General features: G+C 37.8%; 1 protein-coding gene across 1 annotated transcript in view; it reads left to right on the forward strand.

Moving 5' to 3' along the window:
- Positions 1 to 21,250, forward strand: part of LOC148047067 (vomeronasal type-2 receptor 26-like) — a 56,508-nt gene that overhangs the window by 13,525 nt on the left and 21,733 nt on the right. Inside the window, exons 2-3 of the mRNA XM_087707719.1 lie at positions 4,544 to 4,756; positions 18,861 to 19,073. Coding sequence (XP_087563845.1) covers positions 4,544 to 4,756; positions 18,861 to 19,073 — 426 coding nt within the window. The remainder of the gene's footprint in view (positions 1 to 4,543; positions 4,757 to 18,860; positions 19,074 to 21,250) is intronic.

Genomic DNA, 21,250 nt, shown 5'->3' on the forward strand with positions numbered 1-21,250 from the left:
AGCTGTGGAAGGAAAGACAACCTTCTGACTGTTATTGATGGGGCTGACATCCAGATGTCAAGATTAGTAGAACGCTACAAAATCCCACAGGTTTGTATGTGTGCCTCTTTATCTAGAAAACTGAGTGGATTGGTAGGATGGATAAGTGATAAATCCAACTATATCTTCTCTATGAAATTCAAAAACTCAGTATTGGTATAAAATTAAAGCTACAGAAACTGACTTTGACTCCCAAATTCTGCCTGTTAGAACAGACAACATTTCAATTAAAGACTGCTTGGACTATATAAGTTAAAAATCATATTAAGGGATGTGATATATATATATATATATATATATATATAGATAGATAGATAGATAGAGAGAGAGAGAGAGAGAGAGAGAGAGAGAGAGAGAGAGAGAGAGAGAGAGAGAGAGAGAGAGAGAGAGAGAGAGAGAGAGAGAGAGATGATATAGATGATATAGATATAGATATAGATGATATAGATGATATAGATGATATAGATGATTGATATAGATGATATAGATATAGATATAGATATAGATATAGATATAGATATAGATATAGATATAGATATAGATATAGATATAGATATAGATATAGATATAGATATAGATATAGATATAGATATAGATATAGATATAGATATAGATATAGATATAGATATAGATAGATATAGATATAGATATAGATATAGATTAGATATAGATATAGATATAGATATAGATATAGATATAGATATAGATATAGATATAGATATAGATATAGATATAGATATAGATATAGATATAGATAGATATATAACCTATACACAGGTTCGATTCCCAGCAAGGGTATGGCTAGCTGATGAGAGCTAAATAGCTTGAAATAGATCTATACTAGTCTCCCTTTATTTATTTATCAGCACAAATAGAACACAAATATAACAAAGGCAACAGTAAAAAAATATTGGGTTTCTGTCATGATGGACTCTTGTGACGAGCTGATTGACAGATGATGGAGGCAGTTGGCTTCCTCCCATAATTGGGGCTTACAAGGGGTTGTGACACTAAATATATACCTTCTTCCCTGGCTTCAGCTGATAAGGAGGAGACCTGTGGCATAATGGCTAAGACGTTTGCCTAAGATGCAATACAGCACAGGTTCGAATCCCACTAAGGGTATGGTTAGCTGATGAGAGCTAAATAGCTTGAAATAGATCTATACTAGTCTCCCTTTATTTATTTATGAGCACAAATAGAACATATATGTGTGTGTGTGTGTGTGTGTGTGTGTGTGTGTGTGTGTGTGTACACACATACACATACACCTTTCTCTCATACCACTGGAGTACAACCTTAAAAAATAATCTGGAACATCAAAGCAGGGAAAGATAAATTCTCAGTAGGTGTGCCACATTGAAGTGGATAAGTGTCTAATAACTCATTTCCCAAATTGTGAAGTATTTGAATATCAAAATGGCTGAACTTCTTAGGGTGATTTTTGCATGAAAATACCCCCTTAAGCAAGATATGTTCTTATGAGATTTAACCAATTACCTTATAATGTGTATATTTGAGATGTGTATATTTAGAAATCCAGAGACAGAAGATTTAAAACATCTACCCTTTCCCCAAAAATAAGATCTCCCCAGATAATATGCCCAATCAGGCTTTTGAGCACATCCGCTAAAATAAACCCTCCCCCAAAATAAGCCCTCCCTGAAAATATTGCAACATAGCAGCAAACATGAAGTGACCACACTCACTGCCTCCTGCACCTCAAAAGTAAGGCTTTTCCAAAAATAACCCCATGTGCTTATTTCAGGGGGCGTGTCAAAAGAAAATAAGACCCTGTCTTATTTTTGGCAAACATGGTATTATTATATCAATTGTATAAGAAACAGAGAGGTCAGTATCGTGGACTGCACATTAAATGTATGACCTATTGCAAACCTTATGTCTAACCAACAACATATTTTCTTTCAAACAGGTTTTAAAACTTACATATAATATGGCTCTTTATTTGAACTAAAAATTCAGTTGAAAAATTCAAATGGGGTTCCAATTGTGGGAAAAAATAGGAGTGATACAGAAATATGGTTTACGCTCTTTGTTCTGATTCTTATTTAATTTGCTTCTTTTATTTTATTTCTAGTCTTGCTAATGATCTATGTTTAAAATTCTATATCTTGATATGGCCCATTGGCTAATCAACGATACAATAGTATAATATGTTCATGACAAAAAAGTTGGATTTATTGGAAGCTAATAACTGACCCTAAATATGGCATTCTTCACTGCTTTTTCAGATCCGTTTCACTGCTTCAGAAGCTCTGAGTGATAAAAATCAATTCCCTTTTTTCTACCAGATGCTCCCTAAATTAGAAATTCTCTACCCAGGAATTGTCCAATTGCTCCTTTATTTCAGATGGAGCTTGATTGGTCTCTTTGCTTCAGACACAGAGAATGGAGATAATTTCATGAGGACTTTTACTCCTATGCTTGTCAGGAATGGAATTTGTGTTGTTATATCACAACAATTCTCAAGTACTGCGCAAACAGTACTCTTTGAGGATTCAATTTTTAAGTGGAGACGAGTCAATGTCTTTGTTCACTTCTTAGAATATTTTTCCTTTTGGGACAGACTTCTTCTTTTCCATTCAACACTTAACAGTTTGCCAGAACCCATTGAAGGGAAACTTTGGATAATGGCAAGCTTTGGAGACCGGCAAATAAGAAGACACACATTTTTGAAACATGTCCATAGTTTTTGGACCTACATTTTTCAGTTGAAAAAAAGGCCAAATGACAGTTCCTTCGAATCAGATCTCTTTGTGCAACCACAGTTTGGAGATCAGTCTTTTCAATGTTCTTTTACAAAAGACCTCATTTCTGTCAAAGGCCGGAGACGATGCAAACAAATATCACCACTGAAAACCAAAGTGGAAAGAAACAGAATCTTGAACCGATATAACCACATTGCTTACACTTTGATTAATACTCAGGCCCAAGCCTTGAATGCTGCCTATTCCTCCTTATCCAAGAGAAGGAAAGAGGGAGAAAAGAGGTCGGGTGCTCCAAGGCTGCAGCCATGGCAGGTATGAGGTCAAGACTATGATCCATCCAACTTACTTTATTTGAATGAGGAACTATCTCAACTTTTTTCTACCAACAGTGTTTTTTCATGAGGCATCTGGACTTTCTTCTTTTTCTTTGAAGATGTTTCACTTCTCATCCAAGAAGCTGTTTCAGCTCTGACTGGATGGGGGGAATGAAAGGATTTATGCTCCTTGCAGAGAGCCCCCACTATTCCCCACCATCTAGTCAGAGCTGAAGAAACTTCTTGAATGAGAACTGAAATGTCTTCCAAAAAAAGAGATAGATAGAGAGAGAGAGAAAATCCAGTTGCCTCTTGAAAATACACTTTTGGAACAAGCATGATCTGGATGACTGAGAATCTCCATAGACATCTCAACCTTTTTGTGCTTCAAAAGGTCAACAATGTTGGCCAATAAATTCATCTGTGGATAATTGGAATATTGGAAAAGCAAATGACCAGCTGTCTGCAAGGAGTATAAATCCTTCCATTCTCCACCATCCATAGCAATAACAGTTAAACTTATATTTAACCGAGGTGGCACAGTGGTTAAATGCAGCACTGCAGGCTACTTCAGCTGACTGCAGTTCAGCAGTTTGGCTGTTCAAATCCCACCAGGCTCAAGGTTGACTCAGCCTTCCATCCTTCCGAGGTGGGTAAAATGAGGACCCAGATTGTTGTTGGGGGCAATATGCTGACTCTGTAAACCGCTTAGAGAGGGCTGAAAGCCCTATGAAGCGGTATATAAGCCTAACTATTGCTAATTGCTGATACCGCTTCATAGGGCTTTCAGCCCTCTCTAAGTGGTTTACAGAGTCAGCATATTGCCCCCACAGTCTGGGTCCTCATTTTACCCACCTCGGAAGGATGGAAGGCTGAGTCAACCTTGAGCCGGTGAGATTTGAACCGCCGAACTGCAGCTAGCAGTTAGCTGAAGTGGCTGCAGTACTGCACTCTAACCACTGCACCACCTCGGCTCAAGATGGTTTCAAGATGGTTTCATCTTCATCGACTTCAGGATGGTTTCATTTTCAAGATCTGGTTCCTCATGCAAGGCAGATTTTCCCAAAGTCATTTGTATCTATCTCCAAGACCTGATGGGACTATCCATTATTGCTGTTATTATTATTATATATTTATAGTACTAGGGGTGGGATAGCTCAGCGGTTAAAGATGCTGAACTGACAGCTCAGGTTCGAGATCAGAGCTCCATGGAATGGGATGAGCTCCTGTTACTTGCCCCAGTGCCTACCTAGCTTGCAGTTTGAAAGCATGCAAATGTGAGTAGATTAATAGGTACCAGTCAGAGCTAAAGAAGCTTATTAAATGAGAAGCAAAATATCTTCAAAAAAGCCCCCCAAAATCCCTGTTGCCTCTTGAAAAAGCATATTTGGGACAACTATGTGAATTTTTTTAAAAAAACAAGGTTTCTGTTATTAAAATTCCTGGATATTTCTGTTCTAGTTCCATCCATTTCTGAAAAAGAATGAGTTTTGCAATCTTTCCCACTTGAAAGTCTATTTGAACCAAAATGGGGATATAGCAGCTGATCTGAACATCATAAGCATGGTAGTTCTCTCCAAAGAGGATCCCATTAAAGAGCAAATAGGCAGTTTTGAAAGACAGAGAATTACTATCAATCAAGATGGCCTTGCACAGTTAAAGTTCCTCAACAAGGTGGGTGAAATATTGGTGTCTTTTCTCTGTTTTCCAAAGGTTTGGGACACATTTCAAGTGGCTAAGCCTATTCACCAGATACAATGACCTTCAATGAGAATTGAATGTTGGGAGTGGAACCCTTATAGTTTTCTTAAAATGCTGTTACCTGGGACACTATTTCAAATTGATTCATCTATGTCCAATGTGGGATGCTAAATAATAATTCGTTAGGACACAAATCATGTCTATTTTGTGTCTCCCATGCACCCTGTCATCTGTATAAAACTGGTGAAAGGGGACAGACTTTCCAAGAACTTTTGTGGTGAATTGGTTAGAATGTAGTCTTGCCAACTAATTCTGCCCACAGCCAAAAGTCCTGTCTGGATCAAGGTTGAATCAGTCTTCCATCCTTCCAAGCTCAGTAAAATGAGGAGCCAGATTGTTGAGAGGAATATCTGTAAACCAATTAGAGAATTCTGTAAGGCCCTAAGTGCTATTGCTTTTGCAATCAAATGCAGGGAGTTTTCAGGCTGATAGCATCAACCTGTTTTGTTTTCTTGCCTTAGATTAGCAAAATAGAATGAAACTCTTTCCTCCAATGCCAAGTTCCCAGTGGAGTAAAAGAGGCAAAGATAATTCTAATCAAGCCTGGATACAGTTTCTGTTGATACCATTGAAAAATCTGCTTTGGAATTCAGGTTTATCTTGCATAGTTGGGCAGGTTTATAATCTGTGATGTTCTTAAATAGAACATACAAGTCAGAGTTATCTATTGTTGTCTTTCATGCCAAGGGGATATAAAAATATTCTGCTCCTGCAGAAGTTCACATGAAGTCATAATGACTGTTTTGATGTGCCCTTATTAAAAAAAACTGAAACACTGAAATTTGACAATTTGAGAAAGAAAGTTACTTAGATTTAGCTTTTAGCATATCCCTTCATATGGAACATCCTTGAATACAATTATATTCAGTTGTATTCAATGTGCAATTGAGGCTCCAAAATTAACTAATAATAATAATCTTTTCATGACAATAGGTATCACCTCATTGTGGGTTTTCAACAGAAAGGACAATTTTTGGATACCTAGATTGACGTTAGAAAAATCTCTTGCTGTTCCAAGATTCAAACTCTTGTTCCATGTGACAGAGCAAAAAAAAAATGCTTAACTTTCCCTTTTTGAGGGAGACATTTTTATGACCTTACTTGCATCTCAATTCTCTAAACGTCTAGAAACTATGCAGTAATTTTTAGTCTTAGTTCACCAGCATGGCAGCTATATAAATTAGCAAATAAATATATAGATAAACAAAGAACAGATCAATTAAGGTTGACCATCTTAATCTGTAATGAAGTTTTCCTTCATATCTCAACTGGGAAGTGGTTCTGGACTTCTGACAAATTGGTGGCTTTCCAATGCTACATGGAACCCAGAAGAAAACTTTCCAGATCCAAATGAAAAGAAGTTTATTTCATCAACAGAGTTTTATTCTGTTTAATAAATCTACGTAAATAAAAAAAATCATAAAACTTTCAGAATAAATTTCCTTCTAAACTTAAACATGAATAAAACATCACATTTAAATTCCGGGGTATATGAAAAAAGGAGTGCAGGTTAATAAAACCATGAGGAGAAACCACTAATTGTCACTTAATGCTTAAATCTTTTCTCAATTCTCAATTCTCCAGAATTTATTCAGTAGAAATGTCCTTTTTGGAAAACTTGATAGCACAAAAGGAAAGGGGAAATATTAAGTGGAGAATCTGTCGGTAGTTGTATCCCCTGCAACATTGGGAGTTAGAAATTCCTTATTTATCTAGCTGGACTTGGCTAATATTTATGCCCACCTCCATTATTCATTGATGGATAGTTCTACCATAGTACATTTGCCATTCTTTATTTTTCTGATTAGACTTTGCCTCAGTCCAAATGTGTGGAAAGTTGTCACCCTGGATTTGTCAAGCGAAAACGAGAAGGAGAGCCAGTTTGCTGCTATGACTGTGTTCCTTGTCCAGATGGGACCATCTCCACCGAGGAAGGTGGGTGGTCACAGAAAAGAGTACTGTATTCATCCAGAGTACTTTAATCAATGTGATTTTTAAAAATGAGACATATCTAAGGTTGACAATTTTGTGGATCTTAATTTTCAAGCTTCCCAATTTCTTCCATAGTGGTAGAAATAACAAAAGTAACAGAATACAGTATTAATAATGATGCAGCACGGGGTACACAAGTGAACCCCCTAATACTTAATCAGGTTAGGTGATTCTAACAGGCTAAATATTATTAATTCTAAAATGCTTAATGTCAGAAAGAAATCACAGTCCCCTCTGCCTTACTAAAGGAGTTCCTTATTTTCTCCTTGCTCTCTAAAATAGCGGAACTTAGAATGTACGCTGTTGGCAAACAGGAAACCCGGGTGGGCAGTAACCACAAACATTAGTTATAGACGCATGCGAACTTGTGATAGTCCAAATGTCAACTTAAGACTCAGCATGATTTTAACTTGTAATCAGAGATATTTTAGCAATATTGACCCAATATGTTAGCAATACTTTAGCAATCTTCCCGTCAGCTTCATGAGTAACCAAGATTCACTTCTCTGTTATATTTTGGGATTTTATGAGAATCATGTATTTGTAACTTTCCCAGAATATTTGTTACTTTTCTGAAATGTCTTTTACTGACCTAAGCAAGAAGTTTATGACCTTAAAATGTATACACCTTGTGTGACGTCTTTCTGATTTGTAATGATCAATTAAAAAGTATAAAATCTCTGCCAAGGGATACCTCAGACAGTTCAGTTTGATGGCAATCAGACTGGGCTCTTGAACGCGTTCAAAATAAAACCTGTCTTCTCTTGGAATCTCGTGGTGTTGGCTTCTATCTCTGACGTAACTAAAGGGCAGACTTTAAATTTGCTGCTATATTTCATAACATTCACAAAAGCACACAAATCACAAAAGTGACCTTGAGATGATGCAGTTCTCGCAGGGAACTTTTAGGCGGAAGGGGGGGGGAGATATTCCATCACAATTTGAGGTAGAGTTTGTGGGATATTCCCATAGTCACAGTAAGTATTATCGACTTGTCTCAATTGGAGTTGTTTTCATGATTTAGACCTGCTGTGGCTGATCAGTGTTATCTGACAGCTGATGAAGATCTTTCTTGAAAGGTGAAAAGAGATATAAATGAAATATTACTTTCTGTTTTTCAGATATTGAAAAATGCACCGAGTGCCCAATTGATCAATATCCAACCGAGAGCAGAGTCCAATGTATCCCAAAAAGAATAATCTTCCTGTCCTATGAAGAACATCTGGGCATCATCCTGGTCTCAATTGCCCTACTCTTGTTCCTATCCACAGGGTTAATTTTAATCATTTTCCTTAAATACCGAGAAACTCCTATTGTCAAAGCCAACAACCGGGATCTCTCCTACATCCTCCTGTTCTCTCTCTTGCTTTGTTTTTTGTCCTCATTTTTCTTCATTGGACGGCCAAGGAAAGCCACCTGTCTCCTCCGACAAACAGTGTTCAGCATTGTCTTCTCAATAGCTGTGTCATCTGTGTTGGCCAAAACAATCACAGTGGTACTGGCATTCTTAGCCTCAAAACCAGGGAACAGTGTGAGAAGATGGTTGGGGAAGAGCTTGGCCAATTCCATCATCCTTTCTAGTTCTGCTGGCCAGATTTTCATCTGTGCCTCATGGCTTGGAATTTCTCCCCCATTCCCTGACTCTGACCTGCACTCCCAGCCTGGAGAGATTATCCTGCAATGCAATGAAGGCTCTGTCACCATGTTTTATGTTGTCCTTGGCTATATGTGTTTCCTAGCTGCCATTTGCTTCACTGTAGCTTTCCTGGCCAGGAACCTGCCTGGGGCCTTCAATGAAGCCAAGCTGATCACCTTCAGCATGCTGGTCTTCTGCAGTGTTTGGGTATCCTTCCTACCCACTTACCTGAGCACCAAAGGAAAGTCCATGGTGATTGTTCAGGTCTTCTCCATCTTGGCCTCCAGTGCTGGGCTTTTGGGTTGCATCTTCTTCCCCAAATGCTACATTATAATCCTGAGGCCAGATCTAAACACTAAGGAACATCTCATGATAAAAGTAGGGAAATGAATCTGATATTATTTTTTAGGCATGTAATATTTATTTTTTTCATTGCAATTATTTAGCTTTTGAATTCTTCCTTTGCCTTAAAGTAACAATTAATTTTATTTTAAACAGAAGGAAATAAACATATAAACATGTAAGACTAATCAAATTAAATTCCAAAATTATCATCAAACAGTAAAATAAAACAATTAATAATTAAAATTGTCATGCAACCAGGGATGAACAAGCTAAGAAATAAGATAGTTATATTAAGTAATGACAGCTAAATAGAAGAGACAAGTCTTCCCAAAGAGAGAAGGAAGGAGTCTTTTTCTGAGGTGTTTTGAATATGAAACTCTACATCTGTGTGAACATGGTGACTTTCTCTATGACTTTTTTCTTGAAAGTTGATGTGAACAGTGGAGGTGCATATCAATATCATGCAAAAGACCCCACTTCCAAAACTCTGGATGTTTATGCTAGTTATTTCTGGAGGTGTTTGGTGACTTCATAGATCTTAATGGACCTCAGAATTCCATGACCCTGTTTTCAGTCATAACTATCCTAACAACCCTTCTGGACCTGTCCAAAAACTAGTGACCCTGTTGCAAAACAGCATCTGAAAGGCTCAACATCATCTGTGAAGACATGATCCAGATAAGGAAATGGAAAGCAGGCATGAATCGTATCGATCTCACATCCAAACAAACCATATGATCCCTTTGTACCCCAAATGGGAAGCATTCAGCATTCAGCTATGTGAATGGGAAAATCATCTAAGGTAGAAAATGGTGGAAGAGCATCCCTGAGGCTTCACTATTTAGACTTAACTAGGGAGCTGCAGGAAGAGCACATCTTCTCTGGAAGCTGCCTAGAGACCATATTCTCCACACCCCATCATAGAGAAAGCTAAATCTGAGAAAGAAGGAAATCTGGATGTCCATTCTCTGGGCTTCCCTCCTATATTATATACATACACATATACATATACATGGAATTCAAAATGTAGCACATGTTTGTGTGTTTCAGTTTGTGTTTGGAGGAAAAGGGGTGGCAAAGCAGGACACTGCTATGTTTGACAAAATTGAGAAACTTGCCTTGAAGCATTAACCCCTCCCATTTTTTTTAACCAGAAAATAAAAATGATTCTAATGATCCTCAGACATTCACTCATTTTCTTTCTTTATTAGGTTTATATCTCAAATAATTTTAGGAGCTGCAGAGATTGGACACAATCCTCATTCACTCTTTTCCCTCTATCTAATCACTGTTTGATATTCATCTCTATGAAGCCGATGGGCTCCAGAACACCAAATATCCCTAGATTTCTCAGCCAGATGGAATAGATCAAATACACCAAATGATTATAGGCCAGGAGACCTTCTGATTAGTTGGTTGTTTCTGTTGCATTTTAACCGTACAGTTTCCACAGGTAACCAACTGAAGTTATCTTGTAAGTCATTCCTATAGCAATGGAGTTAAAACCAGTCCACTAACAAATGATTCCAAAAGCTCCACATTTTGATCTTTTCTTTTCTTCTGATGCCTTTAGTAAATCCTCTTTTCCCTAAAAAAAAAAAAAAAAGAATGCTTTGGAATTCGCTAGAGCCACAGCCACATCACAAGTTGATGTTTCAGAAGTGGAGCTAGCCAAGCTCCCTGTTTAGTGTAGAACCAGCCGGTGTATAACTTTAGATAATTTGACCAGTTCCAGTTGTGACTGGAGTGATAGAGGAGGGTCCTTCTTAAAGATTCAAAGAAAGAAAAGTAAGTGGTCTTGGTTTCAGCTTACCTGCACAAGAGATTTCCAGAAATGAAACCAATTTTAATCAAATGCTTTTGAGGAGGGAGAAGTCCTGTGGGGTTTATGTATTAAATGAGCATATGATATCTGTATATGTCTGGGGAAACACTCACATACTACTGGAACATCTTCTCCTTCCTTTTTGCCATGTAGGAGATCAATCAGATCTCCAGCTCCTACCCAATGTCCCCACAACAACAATTTCAACACCAGACTGACCAGGGATTGTATGTTGAACCTTCTCTCACCTGGGGTAGCCAATGTTCATAAATAAAGCTGTGGAAGGCAAAAGGATCTTTTTATTGTCCTTGAAGGGGATGAGACAAATACCTCCCCTCTGATAGCCACATACAAAATCCCACAGTTGGGTGCATATCAGGGGTGAAATCCAGCAGGTTCTGGAGAACCAGTAGTGGAAATTTTGAGTAGTTCAGAGACCCGGCAAATACCACCTCTGGCTGGCCCCAGAGTGGGATGGGAATGGAGATTTTGCAGTATCCTTCCCCTGCCATGCCCACCAAGCCACACCCACAGAACCAGTAGTAAAAAAAAATGAATTTCACCACTGGTGCATATCACTCTATATATTTCCCAGGTCATCAGAAAGATGTACAATGTCTAAGCAGGATAAACAGATATGCAGTGCCTGCGACCAAAGTTTTATTTGCAAGAGGTGGACTTCTCGCTCTTTCTTATGTGCAAACATCTGATATGAAGAAATACTTTTTTCTTCTCTCTTATATAAAACAAAGAATATTTTATATGCACTCTTTTCTTTTTCATTTTTTTTCAAGTCAGGTAATTTTTTGCTCCTCCAAAATGATGAATGTTTTGTCATACATCACATCGAATATGACTGATTTGATACACATTGATACTTTTTTCTACAAATGGAGTCATATTATTGTCATTTATTTTTCAGAGGCTATAATTGAGTTTGAGTTCATGATTTCACAAACTTTTTACATATAAAATGATAAAACCATAGAGACCATTCATTACAACAGATGTGCAATTTCTTTGCAGGGGTCTTTACCTTTCACAAAATCTCAGCACATTTGGTATTCAGACCCTTTACTTTTCCCCTTCAAAATTTGTAAGTAGAGCATTTCCTTGTTCCTACACCAAACATGGCTTGTCTTTGAAAGACTGGGCAAAATGTCCAGAGAAAGAGGAATTGGTGACTCTCTCCCAGGAAGAAAATGAAAGATCCTGTCCATGGGCAATCACATCATGTAGCCCACATCCAGGTCCACAAATGATCTGCACATTATCACCAGGATACTCCTACTACCCTCTCTAGCTCAATCTCCCAGTTCTCCATTCTATGCCAAGATGTACATACATATCAATGTACTTTCTCAATGCACCAAACAAGAAACCTAATCTTTCTGACAACTGACCCAGATAAAACAGGAATACCCAACCACCCCTTTCAAGGTCTTGGCAGTCTTATGAAGGGAATCACACACAGCCTCAGAGATGTGCAGGTCAAATAGTAACACCACGATTAAGTGTATCCATATAACCAGAAGAAAGGAATCCATGTCTCTTCAATCTAGTTTTTTGTAGGTGTGGCACTAAATTTCTATCGGGGGTGGGGGGGAGTATTGGGCCTCTATCTTTCTCCATTCTTGCACAGTGATACAATCCAAAAATATTAAGTTTCCTCAGCCAAGAGTGGCACCAAATTCCACAGCTCTGGGTGACCGTCATTACTGAGCAGTCTCTGGAGAAATGATTCCATGTTGAAGGAGAGCAGAAGTCAACAAAATAGGTGTTAAAATGCTACATTTTCCTCCAGCATCATTTTCTGGATAGGGCCTGACAGGAAAGACCACAACCACTAAAGAACACTGCTCTCAGGGGTATATCTGTAATTTTTCACTAACATGCACTATTTCAGATGCCTTTTTGCAAATGGAGCCAAGGAAAGGTTCAGGCTCCCAAGAGGAAAAGTTACTTCTCACTGTAATTATCACCATCCTGCTGTTTGAGATGTCTCCTTCTACTTCTCCAGTAACCAATGTAAACATCAGAGTGAAGCAATTTAAACATCAGACTGTGCTGTTAAATGCACCTTTCTCTCCTTTCCAGGTGAAGTTTGCAGTGTCTATCTTAATCAGGAAAGCCACTGGCTTTTGTGTGAGGACTTTTAATTCGTCAAGTCTTCTTCCTGTTCTTTTTTAAAAGTGGGACATGGATTGATACATCCCCAGGAATTATGAACCTGCTGCTTCTGTTTCTGATGCTACTGTTGTACCTGCCAGTCTCTGGGAATCTTACAATGAAATGTCCACTGACTTTGGAGCATCAGGATGGGAAAAAACCATGGAGCTATTACAGACCAGGAGACCATCTCATTGGTATTATCACCACTGGCACAAAAATATTGAATATAATGTTCTCTTTTAATGCAGATCCTTCTAGTCAGTCTCACTTGTAAGTAATTCAGGAAAATGGAGTTGCATATCCTCCATTTATAATTCTACCTCTCTCATTTTGTTCTTTTTATTCCACTTGTAACTACATTGCAGCACCAGTCCTGTCTACTTTCTTGAATAATTTTGTTTTCCATGTTTTCTTCATGTTAAATCAACATTTGCAGCTGGAAAATTAATGAGTAGTTATGACTGGCCTCACCTCTCCCTTTTTCTCCATCAGGCTTGCCCCACAGAATCCACCCCTATGTTATCCCCTTCTCTCCCTAAGTCAGGCCCCTAGGATAGACCTCTCCTATCTTATCTCCTTCTCTGCCTCAGGCTTCTCTCCAAACTCCCAGCCAGCAGGCCACTTGAGTCACTTGCTGGCCCTGCCCAAGTGGTAGCTTGAAAATATTTTTTTTCAGGTGAGGAGTGGGGAATAGAACTCCTTAGCATCAGAGCATGTTAATAATAATAATAATAATAATAATAATAATAATAATAATAATAATAATAATAATAATAATTGGGGCACAAAAGATCAGCTTCTAATTGATAAAATGATATTAGAAAATTGTAAGAACAGAAAAACGAACTTGAATATGGTCTGGATTGATTACAAAAAGGCATTTGACTCACTGCCACATAGTTGGATCATAAAATGCTTAGAAACAACTGGCATTAGCAAAAATATTACATCCTTTACTGAAAAGGCAATGAAACAATGGAGAACTGAGTTGGCAGTAGGGAATGAGAGCTATGGAATGGTTAATATCAAGCGAGGAATTTTCCAGGGTGATTCACTTTCACCTCTTCTCTTCATCATCGCAATGATCCCACTATCAGTAATCTTAAAAAAAATGAAATTAGGCTACCAAACAGCCAAAAAAGCTGAAAAAATTTCGCATTTACTATATATGGATGATTTGAAACTCTATGGAAAGTCAGAAATAGAAATCCAATCATTGACAAATACAGTCCGAGTATTCAGCACCGATATTTCAATGCAGTTTGGCATGGAAAAATGCTCCACTGTATCCATAAAAAGGGGCAAAATCACTGCATCTGAGGGAATTGAAATGCCCAATGGCCAACTAATTAAATGCAAAGAAAATGAAGCCTACAAATACTTAGGCATTCTGCAGTTGGATAACATCAAGCATGGAGAAGTAAAAACTATTGTCAGGCGAGAGTACACCAACAGAGTTAGGAAAATTTTGAAATCTAAATTGAATGGTGGAAATACAATCAAGGCCATAAATACCTGGGCAATACCAGTTATAAGATACACAGCTGGCATAGTTAACTGGACACAAGCTGATTTGGACCTTTTGGACCGAAAAACCAGGAAACTAATGACAATGCACTACAGTTTACATCCACGTGGTGATACTGATAGACTGTATCTGCCCCGAAAATCAGGTGGCAGAGGATTATTACAAGTGAAGCAAACAGTTGAAGAAGAAAAACATGCACTGGCTGATTATTTAAAAGACACTCAAGAACATCTATTAATCGAAGTAAAGAACAAAAATCTACTGAAGGCCCAACAGACAATACAAGAATACAGAAAAGATGTGATAAAATCAAGAATGGAGAGTTGGCAGAACAAAGCACTGCATGGTCAATTTCTGGAAAAAATAAAAGATAAAGTGGACAGTGAACAAACTTGGTTATGGTTAAAAACAGGTACATTAAAGAAAGAAACAGAGTCACTAATCCTGGCTGCGCAAGAACAAGCTATCCGCACAAATGCTATTAAGGCCAAAATCGAAAAATCCTCTGATGATGCCAAATGCAGACTTTGCAAAGAAGCTGATGAAACTGTTGATCACATACTCAGCTGCTGTAAAAAAATCGCGCAGACTGATTATAAATTGCGGCACAATTCAGTAGCACAAATGATCCATTGGAATTTGTGCAAAAATTATAATATTAAAACAGCAACAAACTGGTGGGAACATCAGCCTGAAAAAGTCACCGAAAATCAGATGGTCAAGATCTTGTGGGATTTCCGTATACAAACCGACAAAATACTGGCGCATAATACACCAGACATCACACTGGTTGAGAAAAATAAGGTCACAATCATAGACATCGCAATACCAGGTGATAGCAGGGTCGCCGAGAAGGAACATGAAAAAATCGCAAGATACCAGGACTTAAAAATCGAAATTCAACGACTATGGCACAAACCAGCAGTGGTAATTCCAGTGGTAATTGGCACACTGGGTGCTATTCCAAAAGCACTGGAATTACATTTAAAACAGTTAAAAATTGAGAAAATCACCATCAGTCAAATGCAAAAAGCCGCACTGCTTGGATCTGCACGCATATTACGAAAATACGTTACGACGTCCTAGGCCCCTGGGTGGGGCCCGACTAGTAACCAATGCCAAATCCGGCGAAACAACTGGCCGCTGTGATACAATTGTATAATAATAATAATAATAATAATAATAATAATAATAATAATATTTGAAATACTTGTTAGGGCTGTAAGCCTAGTCTTGGCTTGGCAATGAATATGTATAAGCATAAGATTGTAACAAATGTATCTGTTACTTTAAATGCTAGAGAGATGTAATTTGTTGTAAAAGCAGCCATATAGGAAGTAGGAACTAGTTCGGAGCTCTCTCCTGATGCTCCTGATTCTCCTGATTGTTCCTGATTGTTACTGACTGTTACTTTATGAGTTCAGTATTTGGAGAGAAGGCCGTGTATTGGATAGTAGCTAGTCTGTATAGTAGTTACCTGTCTACATGGTGAATTGTGAGTTGAGGAACTGTAACTTCAACGTATTCTAAATAGGCTGTGTATATACACCAAGACTGCTTATAGTCTGTTTGGAGACTATTTATCCTATTTTCGTTATGCAAGTAAAGCTATTATTTGTTTTACCTCTGGTGGCTGTGAGTGGCTATTCAGCAGCTTATTCATTACTAACTTCTGTTGCAGAACTCTAGTCTCCTAACAGGGATAGACTTAACAATACTAACGATCTGATGATTTTGAAAAAAATCCTTTCTAAGCGTCCACCTAGAAGTTAGGAAGAACATACATGCCATATTTTAAGTTTATAGGCTTTATGGTTCTGGAGATTTTGATGTGTGAGTGGTTTTCACTTTTATATATATAGATTTTGAACACTCGTTACTGGGCATGGTGTATTTGTGATTCTTACCCAGGTGAAGGACTGCATCAATTCCATTTTCACAACATTTATTAAAAGTAAATGAAGGTGGGTCTCTCATTTGTCTTCAAGTTTGGAGTCAGTATTGGCTTAACACTCCATAGGCTTCAAAAGACAAAGTAGATTCGTTTGGGGAAAAAATTGAATGGTGACAAAAATTATTTTTTTTCCCCCGTAGAATGTCTTCTGATCAGTCTAGACTCCTACGTTTTACTTTGGTTATTCCAATGGTCAGTAAGAATTTCCGGCTCCTACAGAATCTCACACTTGGTTACAACATCCATGACAACTATATGAATGCACTTGGCACGTCAGATGCCTTGCTGGACATGCTCTCTACTGGCGAAGCCAATGTTCCCAACTATAGCTGTGGAAGGAAAGACAACCTTCTGACTGTTATTGATGGGGCTGACATCCAGATGTCAAGATTAGTAGAACGCTACAAAATCCCACAGGTTTGTATGTGTGACTCTTTATCTAGAAAACTGAGTGGATTGGTAGGATGGATAAGTGATAAATCCAACTATATATTCTCTATGAAATTAAAAAACTCAGTATTGGTATAACATTAAAGCTACAGAAACTGACTGACTCCCAAATTCTGCATGTCTAACCAACAACATATTTTCTTTGCAAACAGGTTTTAAAACTTATATATAATATGGCTCTTTATTTGAACTAAAAATTCAGTTGAAAAATTCAAATGGGGTTCTAATTGTGGGAAAAAATAGGGGTGATACAGAAATATGGTTTACACTCTTTGTTCTGATTCTTATTTAATTTGCTTCTTTTATTGTATTTCTGGTCTTGCTAATGATCTATGTTTAAAATTCTATATCTTGATATGGCCCATTGGCTAATCAACAATACAATAGTATAATATGTTCATGACAAAAAACTTGGATTTATTTTAAGCTAATAACTGACCCTAAATATGGCATTCTTCACTGCTTTTTCAGATCCGTTTCACTGCTTCAGAAGCTCTGAGTGATAAAAATCAATTCCCTTTTTTCTACCAGATGCTCCCCAAATTAGAGATCCTCTACCCAGGAATTGTCCAACTGCTCCTTCATTTCAGATGGACCTTGATTGGTCTCTTTGCTTCAGACACAGAGAACGGAGATAATTTCATGAGGACTTTTACTCCTATGCTTGTCAGGAATGGAATTTGTGTTGTTATATCACAACAATTCTCAAGTACTGGGCAAACAGTACTCTTTCAGGATGCAATTTCTAAGTGGAGACAAGTCAATGTCTTTGTTCACTTCTTAGAATATTTTTCCCTTTGGGACAGACTTCTTCTTTTCCATTCAACACTTAACAGTTTGCCAGAACCCATTGAAGGGAAACTTTGGATAATTGCAAACTTTGGAGACCGGCAAATAAGAAGACACACATTTTTGAAACATGTCCATAGTTTTTGGACCTACAATTTTCAGTTGAAAAAAAGGCCAAATGACAGTTCCTTTGAAACAGATCTCTTTGTGCAACCACAGTTTGGAGATCAGTGTTTTCGATGTTCTTTTTCAAAAGACCTCATTTCTGTCAAAGGCCGGAGACGATGCACACAAATATCACCACTGAAAACCAAAGTGGAAAGAAACAGAATCTTGAACCGATATAACCACATTGCTTACACTTTGATTAATACTCAGGCCCAAGCCTTGAATGCTGCCTATTCCTCCTTATCCAAGAGAAGGAAAGAGGGAGAAAAGAGGTCGGGTGCTCAAAGGCTGCAGCCATGGCAGGTATGAGGTCAAGACAATGATCTATCCAACTTACTTTATTTGGATGAGGAACTATCTCAACTTTTTTCTACCAACAGTGTTTTTTCATGAGGCAACTGGACTTTCTTGTTTTTTTTTTTTGAAGATTTTTCACTTCTCATCCAAGAAGCTGTTTCAGCCCTCTCTAAGCGGTTTACAGAGTCAGCATATTGCCCCCACAGTCTGGGTCGTCATTTTACCCACCTCGGAAGGATGGAAGGCTGAGTCAACCTTGAGCCGGTGAGATTTGAACCACCGAACTGCAGCTAGCAGTCAGCTGAAGTGCCTGCAGTACTGCACTCTAACCACTGTGCCACCTCGGCTCAAGATGGTTTCATCTTCATCGACATCAGGATGGTTTCATTTTCAAGATCTGGTTCCTCATGCAAGTCAGATTTTCCCAAAGTCATTTATATCTATTTCCAAGACCTGATGGGACTATCCATTATTGCTGTTGTTGTTGTTGTTGTTGTTATTATTATTATTATTATTATTATTATTATTATATATTTATAGTATTAGGGGTGTGATAGCTCAGCAGTTAAAGATGATGAACTGACAGCTCAGGTTCGAGACCAGAGCTCCATGGAATGGGATGAGCTCCTGTTACTTGCCCCAGTGCCTACCTAGCTTGCAGTTTGAAAGCATGCAAATGTGAGTAGATTAATAGATACCAGTCAGAGCTGAAGAAGCTTATTAAATGAGAAGCAAAATGTCTTCAAAAAATCCCCCAAAAATCCCTGTTGCCTCTTGCAAAAGCATATTTGGGACAACTATGTGAAATTTAAAAAAAACCAAGGTTTCTGTTATTAAAATTCCTGGATATTTCTGTTCTAGTTCCATCCATTTCTGAAAAAGAATGAGTTTTGCAATCTTTCCCACTTGAAAGTCTATTTGAACCAAAATGGGGATATAGCAGCTGATCTGAACATCATAAGCATGGTAGTTCTCTCCAAGGAGGATCCCATTACAGAGCAACTGGGCAGTTTTGAAAGACAGAGAATTACTATCAATCAAGATGGTCTTGCACAGTTAAAGTTGCTCAACAAGGTGGGTGAAATATTGGTGTCTTTTCTCTGTTTTCCAAAGGTTTGGGACACATTTCAAGTGGCTAAGCCTATTCACCAGATACAATGACCCTCAATGAGAATTGAATGTTGGGAGTGGAACCCTTATAGTTTTCTTAAAATGCTGTTACCTGGGACACTATTTCAAATTGATTCATCTATGTCCAATGTGGGATGCTAAATAATAATTCGTTAGGACACAAATCATGTCTATTTTATGTCTCCTATGCACCCTGTCATCTGTATAAAACTGATGAAAGGGGACAGCCTTTCCAAGAGCTTTCGTGGTGCATTGGTTAGAATGTAGTCTTGCCAACTAATTCTGCCCACAGCCAAAAGTCCTGTCTGGGTCAAGGTTGAATCAGTCTTCCATCCTTCGAGGTCAGTAAAATGAGGAGCCAGATTGTTGAGGGGAATATCTGTAAACCAATTAGAGAATTCTGTACGGCCCTGTGAAGTGGTAAATAGAACTAAGTGCTATTGCTTTTGCAATCAAATGCAGGGAGTTTTCAGGCTGATAACATCAACCTGTTTTGTTTTCTTGCCTTAGATTAGCAAAATAGAATGAAACTCTTTCCTCCAATGCCAAGTTCCCAGTGGAGTAAAAGAGGCAAAGATAATTCTAATCAAGCCTGGATACAGTTTCTGTTGATACCATTGAAAAATCTGCTTTGGAATTCAGGTTTATCTTGCATATTTGGGCAGGTTTATAATCTGTGATGTTCTTAAATAGAACATACAAGTCAGAGTTATCTATTGTTGTCTTTCATGCCAAGGGGATAGAAAAATATTCTGCTCCTGCAGAAGTTCACATGAAGTCATAATGACTGTTTTGATGTGCCCTGATTAAAAAAAACTGAAAGACTGAAATTTGACAATTTGAGAAAGAAAGTTACTTAGATTTAGTTTTTAGCATATCCCTTCATATGGAACATCCTTGAATACAATTATATTCAATTGTATTCAATGTGCAATTGAGGCTCCAAAATTAACTAATAATAATAATCTTTTCATGACAATAGGTATCGCCTCATAGTGTGTTTTCAACAGAAAGGACAATTTTTGGATACCTAGATTGACGTTAGAAAAATCTCTTGCTGTTCCAAGATTCAAACTCTTGTTCCATGTGACATAGCAAAAAAAATGCTTAACTTTCCCTTTCTGAGGGAGACATTTTTATGACCTTACTTGCATCTCAATTCTCTAAACATCTAGAAACTATGCAGTCATTTTTAGTCTTAGTTCACCAGCATGGCAGCTATATAAAATAGCAAATAAATATATAGATAAACAAAGCACAGATCAATTAAGGTTGACCATCTTAATCTGTAATGAAGTTTTCCTTCATATCTCAACTGGGAAGTGGTTCTGGACTTCTGACAAAATGGTGGCTTTGCAATGCTACATGGAATCCAGAAGAAAACTTTCCAGATCCAAATGAAAAGAAGTTTATTTATTTATTTTTTTTACTTTTTTAATATATATATATTTTATTATGTTTTCATTCTATACAATCACATATTCACTGTGCTTAATCAGGGCATATAACATTGAATATAGAAAATGCCCTCTACAATACAAACCCAGTATACCACCTTGACCCGCCATACACCCTCTTTCAACCCCCTCCAACTTTCATTCTTCCTTCTCACACACCCCTCTACGCCTACTTCCCCTCCCCTTCTTTCCAACCTTAACCCTATCACACCCTCTCCATTCCCTCCCTCCCTTCTCCTCCTCCTCTCTCTCACCCTCTCCACCCTCCTTCTTCTTTCACTCGACTCTTTCCTTCGGTATCTATTACCTTCCAGTATATTCAGTTTGTTCTATTTTCGCACTAACATTGAAAAGCCACAGTATACAAATACAATCATGGAATTTAACACATATTGTATTTCCCCCCTCCCCCCTCCCCCTAAATCCCCACCTCCCTTCCCTCCCCCCGACTTCCCAAAGACCATACATGGTATAACTTTTGAACAATCACAGTCTAAAATATCTCTACATTGAACTCAGCTTCTTACTGTTACCCAAATTTTAAACAATTTAAATTATTACTGATAAGCTATCTGGAGTTTCTTAGTCCCATATTTACTTTTTATGTAATCAATCCATTTTTTCCAGTCTCGTTTATATCTCTCGTTTGAATGTTCTTTGAGA

Source organism: Thamnophis sirtalis, unplaced genomic scaffold, assembly GCF_051295495.1.
Source record: "Thamnophis sirtalis isolate CommonGarterSnake01/CBP01778 unplaced genomic scaffold, rThaSir2_p1.2 scaffold_3, whole genome shotgun sequence".
Lineage (NCBI taxonomy): Eukaryota > Metazoa > Chordata > Lepidosauria > Squamata > Natricidae > Thamnophis > Thamnophis sirtalis.